Below are 14,693 nucleotides of genomic sequence, written 5' to 3' on the forward strand. Positions count from 1 at the left end.
GTTTATCTGTGAATTGCCTGATCAAAAGTAAGAGTTCTTGCTAGGATGAGACAAATCATAGCCTAAAGTCTACTCACTATACTGATGATATCTTCATTGAATATAAAGGCTCTGCAGATAAGTAGCTCATATGCTGACTTCTCTGCTTAGCCATGGAAATCCCCATATGTATGTTACTCAATGCAGATTGCAGACTGTCAAAGGTATTTTTAGATCTTTCAGGATCATACTGATTTACTTATCTTACTGCAGAAATTGCATGAGCCATGTGAACTTTCCAGCTTCAAATCTGGAATGAAAAACTACTGTTCTGGAGGTTGGTGTCTGACACAATATATACATACAGGGTATGAGTACCTCTGCTCCCAGCAAGAAGCAATAGATGAGAATAAACTGCATCTTGCTGTTAAGGATTTCTCCAATTCATATGAGCAAGTCTTAACTGTAGGTATACAAATATATGCACCTTGCAGATAAATTACAAACACAATAATTCAGATAGCTTCCCTAAAGATATGCTTTTTTTTTACAGGAAGAAACATTCACTCACTATTATGAAAAACAAGATATTGAATTATTTCTCGGCAGGTATTTCTGCTTGTAAAATGGTAAGATGTGAGTGATGGACAGTAGTTGCATACTTACACAAAAATAAAAAGTTTGCCTAAGGCACTTCTAGTCTGTGAGAAGTGGTTTCTGAATGACTTTAGCCACCATAGTTTCAATAAAAACTTCATGATCCAAGCTATGGGAAGGTAGCAGATTTCTAAAGTCTTCTAAGTACTATATATAAAAGCATATTTGTACAACATTTTAGTTTTGGTCCTGTAGAGCTCTTAGTTCCTTGTGTATTTTAGCAAAATATCCTGTAGTTACCTTATATTTGTCAGGGGAGACACCCGTCAGTTCTCTTGTAGGAAGCCCGGGTGGACCTGGAGGACCTGGTGAGCCCTGCAGGAAAAGCATAAGGGTACGTTTATTAAGTTTCAATACCTTGCCAAGCTATTGATCGGCACAGGGTCTAAGGAACCGCAACAAAAAGAGCAATGCAGATTTGCCCCTGCTAGAAGTGTGGTTCTAAACCTCTGAATAAACTGACACCAAGACAAATTTATTTTGTGCTGGGATTAACATATAGCAATACTCGCTCTTGCCCTGTATGTTTCCAGAATGACGGTAGCGACTATCGCTTTATATAAAGCGGTCTGGCTCCATAAACTTCAGAATTGTTCTCTGATTTGTGTTGGTGTAAAGGAGGGTACAGTTATACCTAGACATGTAGAAGCCAGTTTAGCTATGGCATTCTTTATGGAAATTATAATTAATTTCGAAGCTATACTTGTTTGTTCTTCTCTTATAATTATGTAATACAATTGAAAACTAAAAGAGTATTTAAAATAAGTGCCTTTATAGATAGCAAATAACATCAACCTGTCCTTTAGTAGTGATAGTAATTCATTAGTTTTTCCTTACCTGTTCACCTTTTTCTCCATAGAAGCCAAGGCCCCTGTTGCCCTGCAAAAACAATAGGTCAAGGTTTACTAAGTGTATGATTCAGTTTCCTAATGTAAAAAATCAAATTTAAACATGCTGAAAGGCCTTTTCAGGCTTACAAGTCTGTAGGACACCACTGAAGAACTGCAATCAAATAATAGTCTATGTTTACCTCAAAGTATTTTTATAGATTTAAAAGTATTTTTATAGACCTAAACATTCAGAAAGACAACTCTAATTAAAATCTCATGCTCCTGGTGCTTCTGACAACAGACTTTGAGTCATTCACCGAGTAATGTGAAAAGATCAAGCGTTTCTTTTGCAAGTTTTTTAATAGCACTGAATGTTAAATAAAAATACCTAAGTGGGCTGGAACAATGAACTCATATGTTTTTTCCGCTGAGATATAATTGAATATTGTGAAGACGGCAAGGATTCTCTGTTCATGGGAAGCTACTGTGACCACAGTAGCAAATTAAATCTGGCTCTAGAACTGGTTTAATCTTTTCAGGGTAGGCGATCCAGCGTAGGATTAACTTCTCGTGGTATGCAGCCAACACAGTAGGTCTTGTGCTACACAGCCTTTGGTGCAGCCTGTGGTTCTTTATTTTACTGCCTTCAAGGGGGTCTTGGATAAACCTCAGTGACACAAAATCAACATAAACAACTCTAACACAAAAACTTACTTGTGGTCCTTGTGGTCCTGGGGGCCCTGGTGGTCCCTGGGGAAACACAATAGGGGAAAGTAAGTTACTTGTTGCTTTCTAATCAATGTGTGCAGGAGATCAGTTACTTTATGTCTGAAATACAAGTATATATTTATAAGGCAGTGTGTTCCTCAGCATTCAGTGAGTTATCCTCTATATTAGCTGTGTTTACTGTTCTGAAAACTACCCTCCTAAGTCACATTGTAACCTTTCCTAATAGAATAACGGTCTCCCAGCTTAGACCTAATGAAATCCCATTTTCATTTCAAATAATCCGAGCTTGTGCTTTTGGATCCTGACTTAGTAACATTTTAAGCTCATACCTAAAGTTAAGCATGTCTTTAAGTGCTTCACTGGACTGTGTCTTAGTACTGCATCGGTCTGTACAAGGAGTGGAACTGTCATATGCATCTCAGATTACCTATTTGGTATTGTACAGAATGAAATCAAAGGAAGATGGTGGGAAATGAAACTATAACAGGAAAAAATGCTGCCAGAGTCTTACAAGAAGAAGAGTAGGAAAGCCATCAATTGGACAGACAACCTGCCTTGCTTCAGTCAGCCATGGTAGTTAACAGGCTCCGAAGGGCTCTACACATTAAAAACTCTGTCAAAAGCGGGAAAGGTGGGGTGAATAAGAAGCATGACCTGTTCAGAGAGGAAGATGGTGAATAAGAGGCACAGAAAAGAGAGTGAGCTGCAGATCAAACCATCCACCTACTGCGCCCTGAAGGGGATGTAACTGGGCTATGCAAAATCAAGGCCAACATGCAAGGAAAAGGTAACAACACTCAGGTGAGACCTGCATTTGCTATGCATCTCTGACTTGCTGTGTATCTTTGTGTGCAATAACAATCGACTTCTGAAAAAATTACTTCTGAATCAGTTTTGGTTAGCCAGGTAGTCTGTGAAACGCTGTCTAATCTGCTGGGCAGATGCACTGTGCAGGGCATCCCGCTGCTTGGAAGCCCTTCAGGGACTTAGGGGAGCCACACTTGCCTTCATGTGGGATCTAGGGCTTAGGGAAGAGGAATGATGCAAACTCAGAGCTGGGAAATGCTCCCAGGTCCCTCTCACAGATGAGCCACTGCCTTAGAAATGGTAAATATAGGTGGATATATTTTATTAAGAGCTGGAGATGGTGGGATCCATCTGCTCTGGACGTGTGTTCAAAAGAGATGTAGCCAAGATGGCAACCAGAGGGATGTAGTCATGGGCCTCAGAAAATGTATGGTTCATAGCATTCCTAACATCCAAGACAGTGCACTGGGAACGTGAGTCATTGCAAGTGGGGCTCCTGTGTGAAGCTCATGAACTTCATGGGTTCACTCTAGAGAAAGTGTAAGTAAAGGGCTGAGGAGATTTCCCGTTAGGACGACCAGAGGAGAAAGACAAGGTGCAGCTTACTCCAGATGATAAAGCAGGCACTGCAGAAAATTAACTTTGGGAAGGTTTAGCGTGCTCTGGATTTAGTCCTAGATCTGGATTTGGGGGAGGGGTAGAGAGGGAGGGTGTCCCTGCAAACAGCTGTGCAGGCTGTGTGGAAGAAGCACTAAATTATTTTTTTTTCTTCCCCAAATCACTGATGTAGACCACGTCTACAAATTTTGATAAAACAAACAAACAAAAAAAAACCCAAACAAAAAACCAAATGCTGTAAAGTTGTCTTACAGGAAAATAAAGCAAACCTAAAGGAAATAAAATACACTGAATTTGAACATCTGCTTCTCACCCACAAAACCATTAACCGTGGTAATAAGAAATGTAGAAAATGGGATCTGGAGAGAACACAGTCTTCCCAAAGAACTATTCAGCAACAGTTGTCAACGTCAATGCTGTAAATGTTGATTTTGGAAAAAACGACTGAAAAATAGTTTAAAAATAAAACTGTATTCTAAATACTAATGAAGAATGTTATCTATTCAATCTCCTGTGGGAAGTGTGGAGAGCTAATATACATATCCTTTATGAGCAGAAAAGATAACATATTTAGGACCTGATATCTTTGATAACTCAGTGTAGGGGGATGTAGACTGGACTACATTCAATATCTTTACAAACAAGACTCTTTCAAGGAGGTTAAAGAAATACAATATAAATCAAAAGCCTCCAGCAATACAGGGTGAACAAAAGTGTACCTTTTTTTCGCAATATCCATCCTTGTAGAATCAGTGCCTTCCAGTACTTTTTAAAAGGTTTTGCATTCAAGGACACCTACTTGCTATTTCTAACCTTTTTTTTTTTCTACCCATTTGCTAGGTTACAATCCAACATAATGGAACTTGCTGAGATGACTCTTCTGCTAGGTTAATTTCCTAGAGAACATATTTAAAACACACTTACTGGTCTTCCTCGCTCTCCTCTTGGACCAACAGGTCCTTGAATACCCGGTGTACCAGGAGGTCCCTTAAATAAAAAAAAAAAAACCCAACCATCAATTAAAGTGGTTCTGATATAAGTTATTATTGACACTTTATCACATTCACTGTAATACTACTTACCTGAAAACCAAGGAACCCTGGATCCCCAGGTTCCCCCTAAGAAAGACAAAGTAAAAAAATGCAATAAATACTATATACAAAATTGAATAAAATATTTTTCCTCTCTCATTTTTTTCTTATCCCCAAAACTAATCATAGCATGCAATGCTATACAAACTCTTACATACAGAGGCATCCAATACAGGTGTTGAGATAACCAAATGTATGCCACATGGATTTTGTACTTTCTACATACAATACAGTTGCATGCAATGTCGTAGGAGGGTACAAAGTTGGCTAGGGAAATTAAGGATCCAAACCACACATCTGAAATGGACAATAGACCACGTTTAATTCTTTGTTGAAAAATCTCACCTAACCAGTGTCTCAATTAGGGCTATAACCTTAGCTGAAATGTACAAGCTCATTTTTTCATGAGTTGCATGGGAATTACCAAATCATTTTGATTCTCTCTGAGTCACTAAAAGCATTTGGAACATACTGTTTTCAGTGACCACATATTTTAACTGCAGTACATGTTGAAATGTTTTTGGAAAGTGGATCCAAAAATGTTCTAGTGCAAAGACCTTCCAATACACATAAATAAATAATGTGGTATTCAGTCCAGACACCTTTAATCATTTTGAATAGCATCCTAACTATCTAGTTAATTTGAGTTTGGTTAACAAAATAATTTGTGGAACCAAGTACTTTCTGAAATGAATATAGGTGTCAGTATCCATCTTTGGCCACAATACACTTGAGCAATTCTTAACCATTACTTAATAATTCCTAATTCCTAACAAGTGCAGATTTAAAGAGTTTCTGAAAGGAAAAGAAGATATCATTAAAAAATACAGGCAACTTACAAATATGTCAACAGAAAAACCTATTTTGGCACTCATCACTGGCAAAAAATACACATAAACAATGTCAGCAGATCCCTTCCATGCCGAGTACAGCTCAGATGTAGCTTTGTACATAAATTTGTCACAACCTATACTCTAATACCATATGTAATCCCTTTTCTTTATCTGATACCTTCAATTATACAATACTAGAAATATGAGAGAAAGCCAGAAGTGATTACAAAACAAGTTCTAAGGATTAGATGCAGTAAAAGCACCCATAGAAATACTTGGGGTTTACTAAATAACTAAATAATATACTGAAGTGTATTTTGTCCCAAGTCAGCCAAACTCCTGCATGAAAATTTTACAGAAAGGATGCTAATATTAAACAGAATCATTCAATGGCCAAAACTATGGCAAAGGAATGATTTTGCCATGAATGATAACAAAGGTAGTCATTGAATAAAGAGGGTAATGCTCGAACTACATCATCTCCAATGCCTCCACAATCCACCTGTAGGCTGGAATTCCTTGCAAATAACTGAGTGGAGATTTTTTTTCCTTAGTTATCAGATAGACTTTGCTTTAACCAGAGAAAGCAGAAGCTGCCTTGCAAAGCCTACACAGAATCGAAGTGGGCCTCTTGGGACGTGCCCATCAGAGTGTAAATAAAATCAACTCTCCATCATCTGCTTGTAAGACAGTATTGAGCATGACTGACTTAGAGGAGTTACAGACGTACCCTGTATTGTCTGGCAATGTCAGGTGGCACAATATAGGGCTCCCCTTTCTGGCCCTTTGGTCCTTGGACTCCCTGGAGGTGATAAAAAAAATAACAGGTAACCTTTCATATCATATATGTTAACACATAAACAGCTAAGAGTAATGAAAAATATTTGTTGGAGTTTTCATGAGTATATACATACTGCTGTTTAGAGGCAGAGACTATGCCTCGCTCTGGAAATTCATGGTTTAAAAACAAAGTGTAAACCCTCACAGTACATAAAATAATGAATTTCTGATTCTGGGGGAAGAACCCCTGCATTACCCATGAGTGTACTGGGTTGCACCCCTGAGCTAGAGCAGCAGCTGCAGCTCCCCAGGGCTGATATATGCCCTGGTAAATGCAGGAGCCCCACTGCTCACCTCAGCATGATCGTACATATTGCGCCATGGAAAGCCAATACTTTGGCCATGGAGTAGGGAAGGATAAAGTTACTTTCATTGGGAATTGTGATTTTAATCTTCCTTTATTGCTGTTGGACAAAGCTGTACAAGTTCTCCTGAAGTAATCTCTCCACAAGACCTACATGACGGGTATAGCTCTGGGCAGACCTCCCAGCCCTGGCTGCAATTTAATAACTAAGTATTGTGCAGTGTGTCCACAGTGAGTCTGCATGGATGCTCTGCTGGGCCAAAAGGGAGCTCCATTAAGTGATGTCCCATTTTCTTCCAACACACACGTGAATGAAACTCACTTAAGTAATGATCGTAGCTTCAGAAGCTCACTTACTGCCAGCTACTTACAATGGTACCAGGGAAACCAGGGATTCCGGGACTTCCCGAGTCACCAGGGTCACCTACTGTCCCGTTACAGCCATCATGACCCGGTTTCCCCCTTGATCCTGGCTGCCCTGGATGACCCTGTTGAGGAAAAAAAAAAAGTGTTTATCTATCCATCTGTTTCTAGTTTTCCTTTTCCTGTAGTCACACAGTATTTAGACATTCTCACATTAAGTCCAAGGCTTGGATCCATGGGAAACTATGATTTTCAAAGACAGAAACAGACAGTGCCTTTTTTTAATATAGCTGCAGCTTGAACCAGATGCCCCAGACAGCATGAAAAAATGAGTAGTGAAGGACCTTTCAGAAAGGGTAGGAAAGCTATGTTCAATGCAGGCTCTGTTAGGCTGAGAAGTAAGCCAGATGAGGCTGCTGTGCAGGGAGCCACCAAGAACTGGGATTGTTAAGTGTTTCAGTGCTTCACAGTTGAAGAGTGGGAAGAAAGGTTCCTTGCTGGCTTTGAACAGCTTCCAAGCCGGGAAAAAAGTCAGAGATGCTTTTGCAGCTAGGTTGCATATCGTGATGAGGCTGTAAGCATGGACATGGGAAGAAAACAGCAGGGCTCAAAGCAAGGGAGCCAGGGGAACCGCAAAATCTCCACACAGAGCCTCTGAAAAATTACTCCTGTCTGAAACTGGATTTCCATTGCTGTACTTACATTTACCTTAATTGCTGTTGCTTCTGCTTTGCACTGACACTGATATGCAAATCTGCCCTCGAGCAGCTCCTTCTTCCGGGGAACTCAGCCGGAAAACCCAGAAACTAACATAAACCATTCCTCCTTTCTCCTCTATCTAGAGCAAGAATTTTCTCTTTGCTTCCGCTCCCTTGCTTAGAAGAAGAAGAAATCCGTCCACGTCCTGACCTAGCTCCATCAAGCACTGGCACCCTTCACCCCAGAAGAAATTCAGGCTTGCCACCATCTTCTTTTGGCCTCCAGCCCCACATCGTAGCACCGTGCCATTACAGTCCGTACATGTGCCTATCTGCCTTCCGATGGTCAGTGCTATGTCTCAGCCTGAGAAAACGGTCGGAGAGGTAACTGAGTGGGAAGGGCAGGGGAGCTTGAGGACAGGGCACAATAAGCATGCAGGTTCAAGTACTGTCTGAAAGTATTTATTCTTCACAATGCAATGTGCAGAGGTCAGGAAGGCAGGGCTAAAAAAGAAAACTTGCTCAGGTAAGAGAAGCGGTCCAGCTATAGCAACATGGAGATTCACAGGGGAGCAATTTACACTCCTTCCCAGGATGTTAGAGTGCTTAGAAAAAACTCAGTATGATGTGGTGAGATGAACAAGATCTTTGGCTTCAGGAGTGTTAATAGGAATGGGAAAGAGGGTCTTCTGCTTTTTCTTTAAGAATGAGAAAGAGAGAGAGGAGGAAGATTGTGAGAGAGAAAACCCTGAAACTCAATAGGGAGCCCTTCTGGAAACAAAAAAGGGTGAAAGCAGAGTGGATGTGGATGTGTGGGCTGTAGAGCGGGGCCCCGGTGTCAGGGAGCACTACAAAGGAAACCCAAGCCTGGGAACTCTGTCCAGGGATTCCAGTGACTCAGATTTCTTTGTTATTTTATGACACAAGATGCAAAGAAGTGTAAGCTGGGAAAATGCAGTGCTGTGAACTTTACCCAGTTTTCCTCTTTGAGTATTTCAGTTTTATGGACCTGGTCAATTTGTTTGATACTGTTCAGTGTTCAGTAATTTTTTTAAGACTATCTCAGGCACGCCATATGAGCTATAAAGCAAATAACAATGGTTAGTAGTCTTAAAATCACTGGCCCTTCTATGGCTTTGCAACTCTGAAATAATCAAAAAATAACCCACGGGTGTCCTTCACTCACAAGCTTAAGAGATGTGAAGTACTTATCTCAGAGCTCTTTCCTACAAAAGAACATACTTAGCTGGGTAACCTCCAGGGACACAGGAAACGTCTATCCTTTCTTGTCCCTTCTGCAGGGGGATTTCTCCATAGGATAAAGCAAACAGACCTTAATTATCCGAGGGAATGAGAGGGAGCAGAGACTCTGCTCTCTCGTTGTGTATCTGCAGTTCCACTCACTTCAATAAATGCCCTTAGCTTAAAAGTGTGTACGTGGCCGATGCAGAATTTAGGCCAGAGATTTCAATTAAAGTAGAAAGGCTTTAAACCAGCCTGCAATATTTGGAGTTGGTGATTTCTTAAAGGTGGAGTAACCAGCTACTTACAGGAATGCCGTCTGCCCCGGGGAATCCAGTGACTCCTCTTTGCCCCTAGAGTGAAACAGCACAATTAAAACAATGTTCTGCCCAGCATTTTGCTCATTAGCTAAAACATCTGATATTCAATAGTTACCACTTCTCCTTTGGGTCCAGTTATTCCTGGATATCCTCTTTCACCTTTGTGTCCTTTGGGACCTTGCACTCCTGGAATCCCCATCAACCCTGGTGGTCCAGTGAACCCCTGTGATCCAAGGAGCCCTGGCTGGCCCTGATAAAAATAATAAAAAAGCATTTATTTAGAAACAGTTGTGATGCATGAAGCTGGATCACTGCTGCAATGGAGTCAATCTCTTGAAGAGAAAATAAACACAGAATCTCTTTCCGTTCCAGTGGGCCAGAGCCTTTGATGAACGTCATCTGGGAACACCACACAGAGGAACTCCAGCAACAGTGACCACATTGTGCGTGACAAAATCAATGCACAGAAATTAACACTCAAATCAATATTCACTACTTGAATATTCATGGCTACTCTACGAAAAAATGTCGTTTCTTTGGAATAAGGCTTCTCAAGAGTGATTCTCACTGACCTACAATGTAACAAATTGTGCTCCAATCAAGTAAAATATGCTTAAATGTGAAATCTGCTTAGTGGTCCTAATTCTTACAAATGGAGTCTGATATTTAATGGCAAGAATTTCTCCCTCTTTGGGGATGATATTTCTGTTTAGCAGTGGAGCCTGAAAATGATTAGATGCACATGCATCCCACAGGTTGAAGAGTTGCACGTAGGGCTCCCTTGTCATTCTCCCTTCCAGCGCTGGTTCGGCTCTTCAGGCCACTTCAAACATTGTTTAAAAATAATCCCCTGTTGAGTGCCAACATCACAAGGCTCAACAGGGGAAAAAATCATTTTGAAATGACACAATGGTGGTTTAAGTAATGGATTGTGACAGTATGTCTGAGATCTGTGAACCAAACTATTTGAAAGCCGTTCCAGACGTAGCGTCACTGAAGGCACATATGTTCTGCATGCTCTACAGTACTCAGTGCACTAATGACACTCATGGTAAGTGGCCGCAATCTTTGCTGGAGAAATATGCTTCAATGGCACAAATCACCATTTACCATGACGTTCTAATTAAGTTGCTTCTAATGAAAGTATTTTAAAAATGTAATTAGATTTTTCACAGACCAGTCTGTAACAGCATCGATATCTCACAACGTGAGAATTACAGCAAAACATGAGAAAACAGATATGTATTTATACAAATGAGCTGATAAAAAAATAACACCTTGGTTTAGTATAAAATACTTACAGTTTTGCCCGTGCCTGGAAATAAAGAGCAAGAAGATGAATACAATCCCTGTCCAAGAAGGATAATAGTTCAACTTCATTTAATGATCCTGAGGTGGGCAGAGTGAAGGAGGGCAGTGTGGGGACTTGAAGAAACGAACCTGAAGATACTCTAAGGTTTTTGTGTTCAGGTAGTTGTAGTAAAGATACTGAACAATGCCTTATTGATATTAGGCAAAATTTATTTTATTTCCATATTGAAGGATAGGCCCATTTGTGACATACTTTCAAAACTTCATTGTCAACAGTCTATCTAAAATCAACATTTATCTATGCTAGAGTTGTCTTGATATCACAAACCCAAAACCAAACACTACAACTGAAACATGGTTTACTTCTAGTTTTAAAAGCAAATCAATTTTCCACACTGCTTTCATGCAAAATGGCTGTCACAACAGTTGGAGTAGGTTTTTATATTTTAAGTCTTATTGTATTATATCAAAAGAGTCCATACTGAGAAGCTGGCATAGCCAGACAAAGTACAAAACTCAGTGTAATTTATTCTCTTGGAAGAAGGCTAGGAACTAGCCAGTATGAAGAATGATTTACATGGAGTTCCTTGGGACAAGCCACCAGGATGGATCTCTTACAGTATGGATCTTTTGCTATACTGTTATGATTAATTTGACAAAACTGATGGTTTAGGAGCTTTGCCAAAGGACACCACGGATTTAAGTGTTCGAGCTGTCAGTGTGAAAGAGAATCTTTCCTCTGCTTACAACCAAACCCAACTTTATACAGCATCCCTACTTCTAAACCAAGCCTGCTCATGTGGATTATTAGGTGCCAGGAGGCCAACGCCTTTTCAAGTTAACAAACTGAGAAGTAACAAAGGTTATATGAATACATATAAAATCTAATATGATTTGTGTTGGCAGAAGGCATACGCATCTGAACAAGCAGCTGCTCATTTCCTTATGCCAGCCACAGCTGGCTATTAGAGCTGCATCTTTCTCCACATCAGTAGTTTTCACTTTAAGTCACTGAATCTCTGGAAGTTATCCTACAGAGGTGCAGATCCTTGTCTAAACAGTTTCACAGCAGACATACTTTTCTCAGTTATCTGACTCAAATGGAAGATGCTGATTAAAAGCACCAGACTAATTATTTAAATCCCAACCAATATTCATCAGTGGGAGTGGCAAGATCAGGGAGAAGACGACTTTTCTGATGTCACTTTTTCTCAACTTTTCCTACCTACTATGGCCCAAAATTTAAGTATAAAGTAATTGAGAGAGAGTACATATGAGCATACACCATGAAACTGCCTTTTTAGGGAAAGAATAGATGTTTAATTCTTTTTAAAAAATGCACAGTCCATGTTTGTTATTGTTTTTTTGTAGAGCAGGATCAATTCTTATGGAAATATCAATATAAAATATTTCCATCTTACTATAATGCCTTAAAACTTAACTAAATACTTAAGATAGTTTGTTCTTCCCCATAACCCAAATCTGGAAAGAAGCCTTTAAAAAGGATGAAAATGTGTCTCATCCACCTGCAAAGAACACAGAAAAATTATTCAAAATCAGTTGTAGAGATTTGAGTTGGCTCCAGTTTCAATTCAATTTTGAGAGGTCTGAAAACAAATGTTTCAGTTACTTCCACGAAGAAAGGAAAACATAGATTCTGTACACAGAAAATGCCACTTCATTTTTGAAGTACCTGAAAGGCAAAAGAAGTCAGATAAATTCCAAAAGCTACTCATCCACTTGAGATATGGAATCCTTCTCTTTAGTGCCCATCTACACCCCTTTTGTGGGCAGCGGGCTGCAGGCAGAACACGTGTAAAACACTTAATTGTAACGTCCGATAAAATGCTGGTTATGTTCGGAACTGTCAAATCCATGCCTGGCTTTCTGCTGGGGCCACGAAGAGCTGCAGTACTTCAAAGGTGGCATTACGTGGAACACGGTTACCTCTCTAATTCCTACACCAAATGCCACTCTCCCACTGCCAGTCCCATTTTCCTATCTGGTGTGGAGGAAGAAGTAAACAGGGAACGGAAAACGAGGAAGAGAGCTGGGCAACGCCAGCGCCCCTTGCCCATGCTTTCCCAGTAATTATCTGATCATTTATTTGTTGAGGAATAGGGGTTATTTAGTATTATTTGCACTAAAGACAAGGGAATTGATCCTTTTGGGACCAGTTTAGCACGACGCTAGAGTCAGAGCTGAGGAAGTACTTAATATCATGACAATGTTTGTGTAATTCTTCAGCCAATTTGTACCTTGGCTTGTTAACTGAATTAACTTTGTTAACCTTCGTTAACTCAGACTTGTCAGCTTTTACTCTGCTTTCTTTATGTTAGATCTTTTGTTGAACGAGTATGTCCCTTTCTCATTAGCAAATGACCTAAGAACAATCTCTCTTTTGCAAAGGTCATGGAGGAGGCTTAAGCAAAGACAATCAATTTGAAAGGTTTAGTCAAATAAAGCAGGACTCAATTATTAGAGTCCCGAATTCCCCTCCGTGAAACATGCAAGCCTAGGGAAACATGCTATCCCTGTCATATTTTAGACAACACACAAAGTACTTTCTCTGGTGCTCTCTTTCCTTAAATGATAAAGCAATGCAGAAATGTGTCCTGGCCCACGGTGCCCTCTGGCAGAAGGCTTCCCATTTTGCTGGGGTGAACCGGAACTCCTCCTAAATCCAGAGCATGGCACGATTACCCCATGTCACCCATCACTGGATCTACAGGCCGGTGCTAAGAGGCTTACCTAAGCGTGCGTGTCATGCTATGGCCAGCACCTTGGAGGGAGCACGCGAAAATAAAAGGAAAAAGTGGGCTGATGGAATATCTTGAAGACTAACAAGAAGCTTTTTCTTTGTTCTTATAGAAAATTTCCACGACTGTTCAGATGAATTACAAAGCTCCCAATGTCAGGACACACTCCTAAATAGGCAGTCCCTGTTTTGCGCTTCCTGTGACTTCAACTGACTGGAAGAGGTCTCGCACAATTCATGTGGTGGGCCCAGCCACGTGCAAAAGCTATTTACAGAGAGGAGCAAAGGTCAGAAATTTAGGAAGCCTGGAGGAAATCTTCCCAGAAAATATTTGCAATGTTGTATATACATTGTCACTTGTCCAGTGACGTGCATGAAAGAAAATGCTGTTGGGGTTATGACTGAATTTAATAACTGCATTTTGCAATTAAGTCCCAGTGGACTTAAGAAGATCCTGAACAGCCTTTTAAATCTGTACTGAATGTTCATGTTTTGCAGCTTGAACTTTAATTTCCAGTTCTTTTAGGCTCAGTCAAATGAAAGAGATGTCATGTTGCAATGTTTTCTTCCTTCTAATTTACTGCTAAATTTACAGTGTGGAAACGAAACTGGTAGAGGAAAGTGTGCTCATTTTGAGAGCAACCAATTGTTTGAGGTGCTATAAGGACACAATAAACGACAGTACCTGCTCCAAAGGTTTTAAAATACAAGAACATCACCTGAGAAATCCGCCTACCAGTATGGAGATACAAAGAAAACTGTTGATTTGCAGTAAAGAGGAGACAGAATCAGAATTACTGCAGACCTTCACTGTCATTGAGCCCATTTCTCCACATTTCATTACAGACTTCCATTTTGCAACTGCTTCTGGTATATGGAATGTGATGATTCAGTATTCCCCACAGGAAAACGATCCTTGTAGGCTGTCATTTATTTAATAGTGGACAAGAAGAAAGGAGGTCAATTCCCTGACATTTTAAAAAGGTCACTGGTGAAAGGACAAGTTCACTTCCTGCGGGAAGGGTGATCTGACTGTGACGGAGAAGTGGGAGCTGGGACTTTTTGTAAGAAGGGTCAGCCTGGAATGGTTCCTGTAAGGACAGATGGGGAAAGGATGTGACAGCAAAGACCTCAATGTAGTCCCACTGCAGGGAGAGCGGCAAGTGGAACAGAGAGCAACTCACCGGGGAACAAAATCAGTTATAAGGAAAATGAGCAACTTCTGAGCTGATTAAAAGTGCTAACCCAGGAAAAGGCATCCGTGCAGGCACACAGGAAAGAAACAGAAAAGTTTTTTAAAGTAATGCTGACAA

The 14,693-nt window shown here is 40.3% G+C and overlaps 1 protein-coding gene across 2 annotated transcripts in view; it reads right to left on the minus strand.

Moving 5' to 3' along the window:
- Window positions 1–14,693, minus strand: part of COL4A2 (collagen type IV alpha 2 chain) — a 149,174-nt gene that overhangs the window by 46,958 nt on the left and 87,523 nt on the right. For both annotated transcript variants that reach the window (XM_064440380.1, XM_064440388.1), the window contains exons 5-13: window positions 9,427–9,561; window positions 9,300–9,344; window positions 7,060–7,176; window positions 6,275–6,346; window positions 4,703–4,738; window positions 4,545–4,607; window positions 2,181–2,216; window positions 1,474–1,515; window positions 877–951 (exon numbers count right to left, since the gene is read on the minus strand). In XM_064440380.1, coding sequence (XP_064296450.1) covers window positions 877–951; window positions 1,474–1,515; window positions 2,181–2,216; window positions 4,545–4,607; window positions 4,703–4,738; window positions 6,275–6,346; window positions 7,060–7,176; window positions 9,300–9,344; window positions 9,427–9,561 — 621 coding nt within the window. The remainder of the gene's footprint in view (window positions 1–876; window positions 952–1,473; window positions 1,516–2,180; window positions 2,217–4,544; window positions 4,608–4,702; window positions 4,739–6,274; window positions 6,347–7,059; window positions 7,177–9,299; window positions 9,345–9,426; window positions 9,562–14,693) is intronic.

Source organism: Phalacrocorax carbo, chromosome 1 (genome assembly GCF_963921805.1).
Source record: "Phalacrocorax carbo chromosome 1, bPhaCar2.1, whole genome shotgun sequence".
Classification (NCBI taxonomy): domain Eukaryota; kingdom Metazoa; phylum Chordata; class Aves; order Suliformes; family Phalacrocoracidae; genus Phalacrocorax; species Phalacrocorax carbo.